The sequence below is a fragment of the Chinchilla lanigera genome, unplaced genomic scaffold (assembly GCF_000276665.1).
Source record: "Chinchilla lanigera isolate Chin_1 unplaced genomic scaffold, ChiLan1.0 scaffold00008, whole genome shotgun sequence".
NCBI lineage: Eukaryota > Metazoa > Chordata > Mammalia > Rodentia > Chinchillidae > Chinchilla > Chinchilla lanigera.
This window is the reverse complement of record NW_004955409.1, coordinates 3,757,285-3,771,682: the sequence shown is the minus strand read 5'-3', so window position 1 is coordinate 3,771,682 and position 14,398 is coordinate 3,757,285. Positions and strand designations below refer to the sequence as shown.

General features: G+C 37.3%; 1 protein-coding gene across 2 annotated transcripts in view; it reads right to left on the bottom strand.

Annotated features, from left to right (window-relative positions):
* Trpm7 (transient receptor potential cation channel, subfamily M, member 7) overlaps window positions 1-14,398 on the bottom strand; it is a 96,418-nt gene that overhangs the window by 15,457 nt on the left and 66,563 nt on the right. For both annotated transcript variants that reach the window (XM_005376661.2, XM_005376664.2), the window contains exons 27-32: window positions 14,063-14,130; window positions 12,567-12,626; window positions 10,627-10,720; window positions 8,202-8,272; window positions 6,090-6,124; window positions 1,929-1,954 (exon numbers count right to left, since the gene is read on the bottom strand). In XM_005376661.2, coding sequence (XP_005376718.1) covers window positions 1,929-1,954; window positions 6,090-6,124; window positions 8,202-8,272; window positions 10,627-10,720; window positions 12,567-12,626; window positions 14,063-14,130 — 354 coding nt within the window. The remainder of the gene's footprint in view (window positions 1-1,928; window positions 1,955-6,089; window positions 6,125-8,201; window positions 8,273-10,626; window positions 10,721-12,566; window positions 12,627-14,062; window positions 14,131-14,398) is intronic.

The window sequence follows — 14,398 nt, the reverse complement described above, 5'->3', positions numbered from 1 at the left end:
CACAAAAATAGAAAATCAAGTCATAAAACATGCCCTTCATGTGCTACACTATGCCATTTCCTTATGCCAGATTAGCACCTACTGTGCCCTAAAACCTGACAGGGGAGAAGTGTGGGACATTTCCCGCTCCCCCAATTCCTGCCATGACTCCGCCTTTCCACTACTCCCACTCAATAAAAAACTCTCCTTTCATGTCTGACCTTTGGGAACTGGGGCTGTGGCCATGGTACTATTTAAGCAGATCTACCATGAGAAGATGAACTTCTGGAATGTGAAATATACTCCAAAAGCCCCTTCTCCATCACTTACATTTTTGGGGGAATTTTACTTTTAAGTGTAGCAAGAAGAAAGATGGAAAATGAGTCAGATCTGCTATATGCCAAGTTTCTAGATACAAATGAAAAGGCACCTACTCTCTTGGGGGAGAAGGTAGTCAACTTAACTGTGATAAGTACAAAAATATTAGTACAGTATAAAGACTGTAGTATAAGGAGAGAAGGGTACTTAATGCCTCCTGGCTGAGGAAAGGTTAAACACTGTTTCAGAGTAAGAAAGAAAGAGTAATTCACAAGGCAGTAGTTTTTAGGGATACATGCTCAAAGGCATGGAAGTGTTAAAATGCATGTTACATTTTGGAAGCTGCAAGCAGTTTAGCACAAATAGGACTAATTATCTATAAATCCGAACAGCCTTTGAATACACATCCCCTAAGATCTCAGCCCCCAATATTCTAACTTTATAGGTACATTTCATCAGGGAAGTGATTCTTTGCACAGCCAAGACTGTAAATTAATGTGCACACCTGGAGGAGGTAAAGATACAGAAGCAGGAAATATCAAATTATTAAGAGCCTAAATATGCCATGCAAAGAAACAAAAATAGATTTTACTACATGACAATAAGAAGGTGTAAATCAGAGCAGTGGTAAGATCAGGTCTTCTAGAACAGTAACTTTGTTTGTAGAACACAGACCAGAAGTCTATAGCAGAGAGCTCAAACTAGCATACCTACTCTGAAAATTTATTTGGCAGGAGTTACCATATCATACCCTATGACCTAGCCACTCCACCTTTAGGCATATAACCAGCAGGAACTAAATACTTATGATTGCCAAACAGTAAGAACAAGGTTCATAGCAACAGAAATCATACCAGCCACACACTGGAACCTACAAATACCCATCAAAGTGGAATAGATAAACGAATGGAACAGATAAACACAAGGAAGCGCTACACAGAATACACAAACTGCCACTACCTACAACAGTGATCTCTCAAAAATATGACAAATGGAAGAAACCAGACACAAACAGTGCATCATGTATGACTCCACTTAGATAGTACATATATACACATACACACAGCAAAACTAGTCTATTGTATTAATTAGGGATAGGCTGAAACAAGCTACAAAAGAGCTGGGATAGTGACAATACTCTTTCTGAGTGCTGACGCCATGGGTATACTTAATTAGTGAGTATTCACTGAAGGTTCATATGCACTATTTTGTATGCATATTTTTATACATCAGTAAGATGGTGAAAAATGTGTGAGGTGAAAACAGCAGTGGGATGTACAGTGATTCTACAGAGAGGAAGTAGCACAACACAACCGCATGAATGAGAGAAGGGCATTTAAGGATAACATTCAGTTTCGCAGAGCTGACTTTCAAAAGACTAACACACTAGAACAGGAAACCCTAGAGAAAGTAGGCTGCGTACCACAGACGAAGGGGCAGGAGACAGAAAAAAGAGCACATTCATAGGGTGGGCAATGTGTTTGTGACACATCTACATTGAAGAAAAGTTATGCAAAGAAAAATTTTCCAACCACCTGGGGTTTTCCAAACTTAAACCCAAAAATAATGTACTGATTTAACAGATCACACCTGATTCACTTTTTCACATTCAGTCTATCACAAGGACTCACCATTTAATGACCCTTCTTCAGATGGCCTGAAAAAACATTAAAAAACGTTAGCTGTGCCACAATTTTAATCATTTCATTTTTGGACTTTATAAAGTAAACACAACTATTTAAACATCATCAAAGGAATATTGGCAGATCCATATCTGTGTATCATTTTTCTTTAAGTATCTGAATCTACACAAAGATATGTAATATACTTATCCCTCCCTCCTTCTTGCCTTAGGGATTAAGTCTAGGGCCTCACATGCTAGGCAAATGCTTGACTACTGAGCTATTATTACTTTGATACAGGGTGTCTTAGTTACTTTTCTCATTGCTGCAACAAAATACCAGACACACACAAGTAAAGGAGGAAAAGTTTATTCGGCTTACAGTGTGTAGAGGTTTCAGTTCATAACCCGCTGGCTCCAAGGCAGGGTGGAATGGCAAACAGACAGTGCAGAGGAGAAACAGTTCATGGCAGGCAAAAGGCAGCAAAGCAAGCAAGGGGCAGCTGCAGCTCTTTCTATCTCTTACATCTTATCCAGGCTACTTAGGGTGGGTAGCACTCACACCCTTAATCCTAGTACCCTTGATTCTAGCATTGCACCATGCATCAATCCCAGTGTCACATACTCTGGATCCAGCCACTTATGAAAAAGCCCCACCTATAACCATGACCACATGAGGCTTTGGGGGACATCTAGATATAAGCCATAACATTCTGCCCTGGGTATTCTGCCCCTGGCCCCTGAAAGACCCATGGATATCCCTTTATGCAAAAGGCATTAGTCCATCTCCAAGAGTTGCCAAAGTCCTAACATTTTCAGCACTGCTGAAAAGTCCAAGTCCAAAGTCTCCTCTGAGATTTAAGGCAAACTACAAATGAAAAGAAAGTTACATACTTTCAACACTGCATGGTACAAGATAGATGTTTCCATTCCAAAACTTACAAACGGGGTTACAAAGGAAAGGGACCCAACCGTGTTCAAAATCCAGCAAGGCAAACATTAAATGCCACAGTTCCACTTTCAGTATCCCCCACAACCTGTGGCAAGTTGTGAACTCCAAAGTGCTCTGCCTTTATGGCACTTTCGGTGGTTGTAGCTCCCATGGTTTCTGAGGCTGCCTCTGCTCCCTCCTTGCAATTTTCCTCAGATGATCCACATTATTGGCTTCTCCAAACTTCTGGGTTCTCCAGCTTCATACTCATAGCTTTACACATCGTTGTCTCAGGGGCATACTGCCTGACATCCCAGTCCTCTTCTGATATCTGGATGGAATCCTTCCTGACCCCACAACTCTTGCATTCTGCATGCACCTAAAACCAGCAACTTATGGATGATGCCAAGGTCTGCCACTAGCTGGAGCAGCAGCCACGCTTCTCTCTCTCTTGGCTGTGCGGGTCAAGTGCCTATGAACCAATCCCTAGGAACAACTTTCCCAGGCTGCTGCCATTCTGGACAAGGTGCTGTGCGAGTCTCATCTCAAAGAAAGTCTTTCACCTTTGTAACAGGCTGCAACAGCTGGAGCCCTGCTGGTTCTTGTGATGTCCTCAGCCCATCTTTTCTGTTGTCATCTTCTAAAATACTTGGCTTTTTTCCCTAGTCTTTTCAGTAGCCAATTTCTCCTCTGTTTCATCTTTGCAGGCTGCAACTTTACTGGAGCTTCCTTTCTAGCCAAACTCACAATGGTTTCAATCATTCTCCTGGGCTCTTTGCTCCTGATTCTCAACTCACATCTGGCTAAAAGCCCCCAACAGTAGCCATGCCACCACCCCAACATTAGACTGCCTTGAAATTTCTTCTGCAAGATTTATTAATCCACCAGCCTTAATCCCAGTCTCAGGGAAAGTCTCTGGACATAAGCAAAATGCAAACTTTCTGCCAATCCATAACACATATCATCTGAAGTCCAACAGCCAATGTAGTCCTTCCCAGCAGAAACCTCTGGAGCCTGGTTTTTACTAGCATCGTTCCTATTAGCATTCCACTCTTCTGAGCTCTGAACAGAATCTCCCATCAAGTACGGCCTCAGGTGTTCCAACTTACTTTTTCAGCCAGCCTCTCCAAATCTTTCCTAACTCTTTCCCTTCCCACAAACCAGCTCCAAAGCCTCCTAAAACAAAAGATCAGGTACACTCACAGCAACAACTCCACCTCTCTGGTACCAAAATCTTAAGTTACTTCTCTCTCGTTGCTGAGACAAAATACCCAACACCCAAAGTTATAGGAGGAAAGGTTTAGATAGCTCACAGTTTGTAGAGGTTTCAGTTCATAATCAGCTGTCTCCAAGGCAGGGTGGAATGGCAGACAGGCATTGCAAAGGAGAAAGTTCATGGCAGGCAGAATGTAAGGTAATAAAGCAAGCATGGGGCAACCACTATTCTTTTTATCCCTTTTATTTTATCCAGGCTACTTAGGGCAGGTAGCACTCACAACTCTTAATTCTAGTGCCCTTGATTCTAGCTTTGCACTATGAATCAATCCCAGCAGCACAAGCTCCCCAGCCACCTCTGAAAAAGCCCAACCCATGACTGCTTGAAGCTTCAGGGAGTCATTTCAACACAAGCTGTAATACAGGGTCTAGATTCCCCAGGCTGGTCTCTAAGTTGAAGCCTGCCTGCCTCAGCCTCTGGAGGAGCTGGGATTACAGCTATGTGCCACTATGCCTGGCCATGTGTATCTATTTTAATTTCAAGAGTTCCAGTGCAAATTCAGGACCCAGAGTGCAAAGGAAAATGAAATGAAAACCGAGAAAAAGGGTTACAGGTTTAGCTCACCAATTACATAGCTATATAGCCTTGTTCAGCACTTAAAAGCTTATATCCAAATAGGACTTTAGGAAAAGTGGGCCACTGCAGTTTCTTTCTAGTTTTTACATTCCATTTAGTGCCTGGCTAGCTCAGTTGGTAGAACATGATGAGACTCTTACATTCCATCTGACCAAAGGTTGATACTTGTCTTAACAATAACACTATCTTATAGTAAATATTTTAACACTATCATTATCCCTTTGCCTGTTGCTGATAAACCATGCTTTTCTCAGCCCTGTAAGAATGCTAACACACTCCAACCTCCTGGGTACCCCCTCCTCCCGCCGCTCCTGGCTACTTCTGAGTCAGTACTTATACAGTATTTCCTTGTTAAACACAAGAATTAACATCAACTTGCAGGCCCTGCCATATATATTTAAATCTCATGGCTTTGGTTACAGAAGACAATAATCCTAAGAGGTGTGAGTACAGGTAATCTTCCAAATGCCACTTGGGGATGGAATACACAAAATGATTTGAACAGTGGCTTATCCATGTAGCACATGGTTGATTTTATTCTCTATACATTCACATCTATTTTAGATTTACAGAGAGAACATATAATTCCTTCAAACTGGTTTCCCTTCTCAAGTAGATAGTACCACAGAGTAATTTTACTATATTTCCAGTACCAAATGGATATCAAAACAAGTCTTTTAAAAATGTCCTTTGGGAATTGTAAAATACTAATTCCTAGGCTAGAAACAGAAATTATCTTTGAAGTTTGTTTATCATTATGTCTACACTATACTAAAAAACATTTTACCTGCTAGGTTGTCTCTGTTTCTACCTTTGGTCCTAGACTATCACAACAGCTTTCTAGCTGTTGTGGAACAGCTTTCTAGCTGATTTATTTCACTTATGAGTATGATCTCTAGTTGCATCCATCCAAATTCCAGATGGATCTCTCCAGAAAGGAATCTGCTACTTGAAGCCCTGCACTGACAAATACCTTTCCCCACTGAAAGGTATTTCAGCTTTCTCGAGTATCCTCCTCTATGCAGGCTTTATACTGTGTGCTGTGCATTACTGCTCTAAATGAAGTATTTTCCAAAAGCAGTTTGCAAGATTTGATGAGAATGGTAAATTGAGACATTAACTGAGAGATCAAATTAGATTTCTCAACAAATTCATTCAAGAGCAAGTTGGAAACAGGACTCAAGGATAAAATCACAGTGATACCACCATTAGGAAAATTTTAGTAATTATAGTAGTAAGTCCCCCAATCTCTTCTACATAAAGATAGGAGATAGCAGAATAAATAATCTCCACCCACAGATAAGAGAGTTCAAGATAAAGAGCCGATAAAAAGACAATATTTGTTAACTATAACTTTTCAGGCTAATGATGACAAAAGGCTTACTTACATTTCTCTGTTTGATGGTCTATCCTGCAACCAATCCTTTAGGCAAAGACAAACATGAAGAACAACTTAAAGTCAAAAAAATCTCTAGGTGAAGCATAACTGTGTAACAGTTTTGTTTCTTGTTTTTTAAAAACAGTAATAAAAAAATGATACAGAATTTCAAAATAAGATAGGAAATTAACAATGGTTATTATATTGCATACTGTTATCTTCAAAGCAGTTGCTAAGATTACCAGATATAGGCATGTAAGACTGATCAAATAATATAAGCATTATCTGTTCTTTTCAATGCACTAATAGAAATTAGTAGTACAATTACCTTAGCTATCTTTTTACACATGCAAGTCTGACTTACTTCACTTATGAGTATGATCTCTAGTTGCATCCATTTACGTATTAAAAGCCATGAGCTTATCTTTATTTATAGCTGAGTAATATTCCACTGTATACAAATACCACATCTTTTTATCCATTCCTCGGTAGATGGGCATTTGGGTTGCTTCCAAGATTTAGCTTGTAGTTTTCTTTTCTTTTTTTAAACAATGCTGAGGGTCAAATCTAGGTCTCACACATGGTAGCCAAGCACTACCCCTAAGATACATCCCCAGCTCCATTTCTTATGTTTTAAGAAAAAAGGGCTGAAAACATAAAGTTTTTGCTTCATACACCTGAACTAATAATAAATGTATGTAATTACTACATGGTGGGACAAAGAATTCCAAGAATGTCATTTCCTACCACTTAAGTTTTTCAAAATTCTTTCTGTTGACAACTTTATTCTCCCAAAATATATATTTGTTCTGTGTTTCTAAAATTACATGCCCCTTGCCAAAAGAACATCTAAAGTACAAACAGAAAAGTTGAAATTATGTAAACTGAATATTCCAAGACATTCACTAAAGATATATACGTGTATTGCATTGCAGAGTTTTTGTGCACATAGCTTTTATGTGCAAACGTATATTTTGGGAGATAAAGACATTTATACATTTTATGTAAATGTATAAAAATATTATACATTATGTGCACATAGCTTTTACTCTGCAGATTTACAGTAATGTTTCTAAGTATGAATTTATTTTTACTTCCCCTAGTTTGGAAGGCATATCTGAATTTGAGTTTTTAGATATCTTATTAATTTGGCAAATCTTAAGCCATTTATATCTTTTCAGATTCCACTTTCTCAATTAGATTAGATTCATTTCTCACATGTATCTGTAACACACTTTCGATCTAATTCTGTTTGCATCTGTGTTGTACTCTGGTCCAGTTTGGTAATTCTCTCTTTAGATATACCTCATTTCACTCAATCCTCATTGCAATTTTCTTTTTCAGATTTGCCAGTTATTTTTGAATAGTATCTTTTCCTCTCCTCATATTAAGTATACTTATTTTATAATCTATAGCCAGTACTTCTCCTACCTATGAGAATTTTAACACTGTTTATGCCAACAGCCATGAGTTTCCTGACTTGGTATCATGAGGGTATCTTCAATGGGACTCTGTTGCAATACTGTGCAGCCCGAATTCCGGATGGATCCCTCCAGAAAGGAATCTGCTACTTGAAGCCCTGCATTGACAAATACCTTTCCCCACTGAAGTAACTTTAAAAACAAGATGTTCAACAATGCCATCTATCAAAGTAGTACCTTATCATGTGTAATTATGAGTGCTGATTTCTATGTACTGAATGTAAAGGAGTAATTTTTCTGCCTTCTCCAGAGCTATTTTGTGTTGGTTGTGACAGTCTGAAAAATTAAGTATTACCTCAGTTGGCATTCAAACAAAAGGACAGCCTGCCTCTCTTTTGAATAAATTTTTTGTTAAACATTCCTAAGTGTTCACTGCCGGAGAAACTTTTGTGTGACTGCCACCATGCTCTGATGTCCTTTTTTTTAAATTTTATTTTTCATTTTTTAGTACTGGGAATCAAACTCAGGACCTTGTGCTTGCCAGGCAGGCGCTTGTGCCCCTGAGCTATATATATCCCCGGCCCTTTTTTGAGGTGAGATTTTTTTAAAGCTTGATACAATCTCTCATAAAATACTGCCACCATGTAGCTCTTCTTTAATAAATATGTGTTTAATAATATGTAGTTATCTAATGTACCAACCGGTAGCAATGCTGCCTTGGAATCTACTTCATGAGCGTCTTCTACAGATGGTCTTCTACCGCTGCCTTCTGCTGAAAAAAAGGGTAAATACACAAAGCCATGCAACTTTAAAAAGTTTTGTTAACGCTGACTAACCAAATACAAAGTGTTTCCAGACACAGAACACAAGAATTACACAAGGCCAAGTACTGAAGTAAATCATTCAACTTAGTTATTATGAAAAGGCATCAAGAGTATAAAGTGAGTCTTTCTTCCCCTCTTGTTGCCAAATCACCCTTACTGGGGCAGTTAAGGCAATTGCTTTCTTCTACATTCTTCAGGGACATTTTTTTTTTGGAGTGCATTTTACGAGTGTGTATCACCATACATACCTTTTTATAGTACTTATTTTTAGGTTTTGCTGTTACTGGGCTTTTCTTTTTCTTCCTAAAGATGTAATCATGCTATGATATCCAGGTTGGTCTCAAACTCACAAGTAACTGTAACAGTTACTGGCTTTTTGGTTTTTAAACTTTAGACTTAGAGATTTTCCACAGAGGTACACAGAGGACTTCCCTATTATTTTTTAATACTGCCTGTATTTTCATATTGTAGACATACAATAATGTATTTAAACAAACACTGCAAATAATCCACCCTCTCCCATTTAAGTTGCTATCTTTGTTGTCATATCTTGTCTATCCTAAATGAACTTTATCTTGAAGAATTCAGTCAATTCAGGGTACCTAACTAACCATGCTGATAGGAAAGGGGAAAGGTAGCTGTATTTGCATGTGTGTGTTCTGGGAATAGCATAAAAAGAAAGTTCAGTACTTGCTTTGTTTAGAAGGTTAATGAATTTGACCTAAAACTGAAATAGAAGGATGCAGTAGTACCTTAAAATACTATTGGATACTTTAATTTATTCCCTCATAATCCTGTCACTGCTTTTAGCTATCTTACTTACTGTTCTATATATTGTACCATAGTTTTTCAAAATTCTTTGTTTCTGTTGACAGCTTTATCTCCCAAAATATACATTTGTTGACTCTAAACTATACAACAGAAACAAGCAAAATCTTTGTGCTTTTTACTGATGTTTACAATATGTAACATTTAAGTTCATATACACGCATGAACTGATGTATTTATCTAACGTATCCTGGTTATTTTTCATCTCCTCACCCCTCCTCTGATCCCCTTTCCCCATCTCCAAAACATCCGCGTTTTTATCAGAATCTTTGTTTTGTATTTCATCTTGTATTTCAGTATTTCACTATGAAATACAATGTCTGTGATAACTTTTTGTAGATAGACTTTACTGATATTAAGGATTTCATTGTTTTTACAGTGGTAAGAATTTTGGTCATCATAAGATGTAGAATTTTAACAAATGCCTTTTTCTACAGCTATTAAAATGCTCTTGGGATTTTCTCCCTTTTAATCTGCCACTATTATGCATCATAGTAATTGTACTTCTGAATGTCAAACCAACTTGCAATCCTGTAATGACCCCAACTTGGTCATGCTATATTCTGCTGGATTTAGGATATCAAAACAGAATGAAAGAAGTGACAGCGAGAGGGATGAGGACAAGGCAGGACATTTTCTTAAAGAGATTTCACAACTACTCTGCTTTTCAATTATGGGCATATGTAATTTTGACTCTAAAAAGTCATTATGTGGAAATATCAAGACACAGTAAGTGAAAACTTAGTAATACAAGTAACCAGTATGATATGCCAACTTTTGTCTAAGAGGAGAGGTAGGTAAGACTTGTACAGTCATACTTAACTGCCTAAGCACAAAACTCTGGAGGCAGAAAAATAAGGGCTACATGTGAGGTTGGGAAGGGAGACTTTTCAAATACGCCTATTTTAATTTCAAACCAATAAATATAGCTGTTTTTTTTAGAAGTTTAACTAGAGTGCCTGCCTGGCAAGTGTGAGGTCATGAACTCAATTCCCAGTAACAAAAAATAAAGTTGAACTAGAAAAATATTTTGAATAAATGATAGATTAAATTTATAGAAGTTAAAAATCAGCAAATTTGTTAAAAAAAAAAAAAAAAAAAAGCAAGTCTTCATACTTCATGTTTTTGGGAGGGTCTTTTCGAGGCAGGGTCTAACTATGCAGTTCCTTGAACTCACTTTGTAGCTCAAGCTGGCCTCAAACTCACAGTGATCCTCTCGCCTCAGCCTCCCAAGTGCTGGGATTATAGGTGTGCACCACCACGCCTGACTTATATTTCATCGTTTTGGACTAAAAAATTTGTAAAAAATACTGTAATGTTAGGTTTACATGACATCCAAAAAGTTACAGTAACAGTTATGCATTAGAATTTTCGTCATCTGACCCCCATGCCATCCACATTTAGAGGTTTGACATACATTTAAAGTTTAAAGGAGTGTATTTATTAATAGAATTCATAAAGTCAAAATACTCACCTTGTTCTGAATGATGAGAACGGGAAGTCTTGTAACACTTGGTAAACTCAGCGTAAGAACTCAAGTGGCTCAAAGGATCTTCAGAAGGGTCATTCTATGTATAATGTACACAAACATAACTTTAAAACAACTGAGTTTCAAGCTGTTGTTCTAAGTATAATAATCCTTTGGTCTGTTTAGCTCAGTATATTTCTCCTGGACACCAAAGGAATATTGCTTTGGAGTGGGCTTTTTGGGGCTGGGTCTTGACCCTTTCTTCCTGATTTGAATGAACGATTTATTAACAAAGATTTGTGCTCATTATTTGTCAGACTTCAATTGTGCTTCAATTTTGACTTGCTTAGGTAAAGTACTTTAAAAAAATCTCTTTACAACTTCCCTTACTATTTTCTGTTATTTATATATTTAGAAAGCCTTACTGGCTTTACTGGTTTACTGAACATTTTTTACTGGCTTACTAAACTCTCTTCTATTATTTGAATATTTATACTTAAATCTAGAATTCATCCAAGCCTATAAAGTAATGTGAGAATAAAAGCAGATTTTTCCAAATTTCCACCCAATAGCCTAATCTGTGTTTACTTAGAAGGCATTTTCCTCTTTCCTCCTTGTTAAATTCTTCTAGGTCAGCTGAAGTGTTCTGCTAAATATTCCTGTTTCTTCTATTCTAGCTGCAAGCTATTTCAGCACCCACTAGCTAGTTCTGCTGTCTTTCTATGATTCACTCTCCCAGAGGAGGTAACACAGTGACAGGTTAGACTCCGATTTCCTCTCCGATTTCCTCTCCGATTTCAGTTGTTTTTCCTGGAGCCAGCTGTAGTTACTTCTTGTTCACTCTAAGCACTTTCCGTAAAATACTCTCAGATGCAATGATATATCTACCATTTTCACAGAACCACCTACGACCAGAAACTTTAAACTGGAACTAACAGATGGACTGCAAGGTATATTCAAGTTATCTAACAGATTCTTCAAAGAAAAATCTTGTATATGTGCATTTTTCTAGATAGGTATCTACAGCTTTCATCACATTTTCAAAGGAGTATAAAACCCACAAATAATCAAGAACTATTAGGACTCTGACCACCCTAAGGCTTGTCATTCTGTTGTTGTTTTAATTACTTTCCCCTAAGTAAATTACCTAAAATTGTTCATTCAAAACACAGCCAGCAGGCTGGGGCTGTAGCTCAGCAGAAGCGCTCTTGCCGAGCGGGCACATGGCCCTCGTGCCGTCTCTAGTGCCAAATCAAACACCGCAGCCATCACTTTTCTGCTACCTCATAGAAATTGGAGCTTTCTTCTTGCTTTCATCAAGAAGTTATTTGCCTACTTAAAAATTTTTAGCAGTCCTCTTTGGTGAACTCTGTTGGGAGACTTTTGTTTTACTCTTCCTTATTAAGTGTTTTTGTATGCTAAACTATATTCTTTGTGTATCAGGTGTTTCACAACAGCAAAATGATGCCACCAGAATGTGGTAATATAATGATTACATGGGTATAGAAAAAATAAAATGTGTTAGTTTCAATAATTCCAGATTGTGGATAGCTTTACTAGGACTTAATGAGGGCCCTCAAAATATTTCATTTGCCTGTAACATCCATTCTCTCGAAATCTGGTCAAGAGAATTCCTGAGTGGAATGTAGACATACTATATCTCCCATTAAAATAGTAATTACCAAACCAACATTGGTATAGTTATTTGTTTTTTATACTTACTACTTTTTCTCATTCCTATATTTTTTCATGATGTGTCATGAAACATATGCACTCAACTCATTTATTTAGCTCTCTCCTTCTGAGTCATAATAGAAAATCTGGATCTTTACAAGTATGCCACAGTTTTATGATAGTTCCACTGAACTCATATGACTTCCCCATCTAAGTGTGTATGTGTATGTCAAGCTGAGTTTCTGATTGCCATGTATACTAATGAGACATACCTGATATTGAGGCATCTCTGAATATTCTATAATCATGTTTCTTACATCATTCTGCAGATCCTATTAGAAGAAAATCATGTAACTATTTTCAAACAAAGGCAAAAACAGAAAGAAAAAACCCCATATAATCATTATACTTCAATTTGCATATAATCACCAATTAAATTCTAAAACAATGTCTAATTAGTAGACATAAGGTAATCAATTTAGTATAATAGTTTAATCAAAATAGGTCATTAAAACATAAATGGTAGTGTAAATATCAAAGTATATTAGCATCTACCTTTATATGTAGGTTAGTAATATGCCATGATGGCAATTATACAAGGAACAATCATTCATAGAAACTCTAAGTCTTGGCTTTAGTACTAGGTGAGAAATTTACTAGGTGAGAAAGATTTAGGGAAAAATCTTATTTTTGTTGTATTCACTACTTAATCATTTCTACAATGTAAGTTCTTTAAGGACTGGACAATACTTTCCTAAATCCTCTTTTAAATATCATGGCGTAGTTACATTATTACCCTGTAGCTGCTAAGTCGCTACAAGTAATTTATGAAAACAACAGTTAAGGAATAAAAATCAATTTTCAGGCTGGAAAACATTTTTGCGGGGTGGGGGGGGGGTACCAGAAATCGAACTCAGGACCTTGCACTTGCTAGGCAGGTGCTGTGCCACTGAGCTATATCCCCAGCCCTGGAAACACATTTTTGGCAATGGTTCTACACATTTTAAATATGCCAACATTGAAAATCTTGCACTTGCACATTGTATACGGGTTTTTGTTTCTAGACCACAGGTTACGTGAGCCAGGACCATGCTCTAATAAACTCTGAGGCCTAGAAAATGAGTTGAGCATAGTACTTAGTCAATAGAAAAGGAATAGAGAAGGGCACATCTAAAGAAACAAATATTAAACAAGTTTTAGTTTTGAAAATGCAAGCTATATAAATATTACTCATGTTTCTACTTTTTTTTTCTCAAATTAGGTATAGCTTCAAAAATTTGGAACATCATGATGATGATGTTAAAACTATTATTTTTATCGAAAAAAAAGTTTAATTATATTTTGTTTTTCTCTTTTCCCAACAGAATTAGCTTAACTTTATTGCAGGGAGCCTAGAAAGGGCCAGGGCCTGCGAGGTATCCATCACTGGGCAGGAAGCCAAGGTCCCAGCCCATCCGGAAGCAGATCACAGCCTGCCTATGCGCTTTAGTCCATCCTGTGGGCTACTTGGGGCCCACGCAGAAGACAGCCTTTCTTGTTTTATTCAGGGTTGCCAGTGGGGTATCCATGCTGTGCTCAGAAGTCAATGCAAATCTTCTTCCTGACAGGTCAATGTTAAACTCAGCTCTTCCCAGCTTTGTTGAGGGCATGAAAGATCGCCTCCCCACGTATCTATAACTGAGGCGACAGCCATGGCCACGCATCTGTTTTGAACTATCAAAATACTGAAATAAATTGAATCATGCTATTATAATACGGATTTACTTACAGGTAGCAGCTCTCTTATTTTATTTGATGTTTCTTTAAACCTTTGTAAATCCATGCTATCCCTGTGCCCTTTAACAGGAAAAAAAAAAAGATTTTAATGAAAAAAGTTTGTTTTTCCTTATCTATCAAAATAATGACCAGTATACAAAATCAACATTTAAAAAAAAAATCAATAGCTTTTCTATACACCAATAATGTACTAGGTGAAAAAGAAATCAAGAAAATAATATCATTGAAAATAAGCTTTGAAAACACATCTAGGGATCAATTTAAACAAGCAGGCTGAACATCTGTACAATGAAAATTATAGAACACTGAATGTGAAGACACAGAAGGT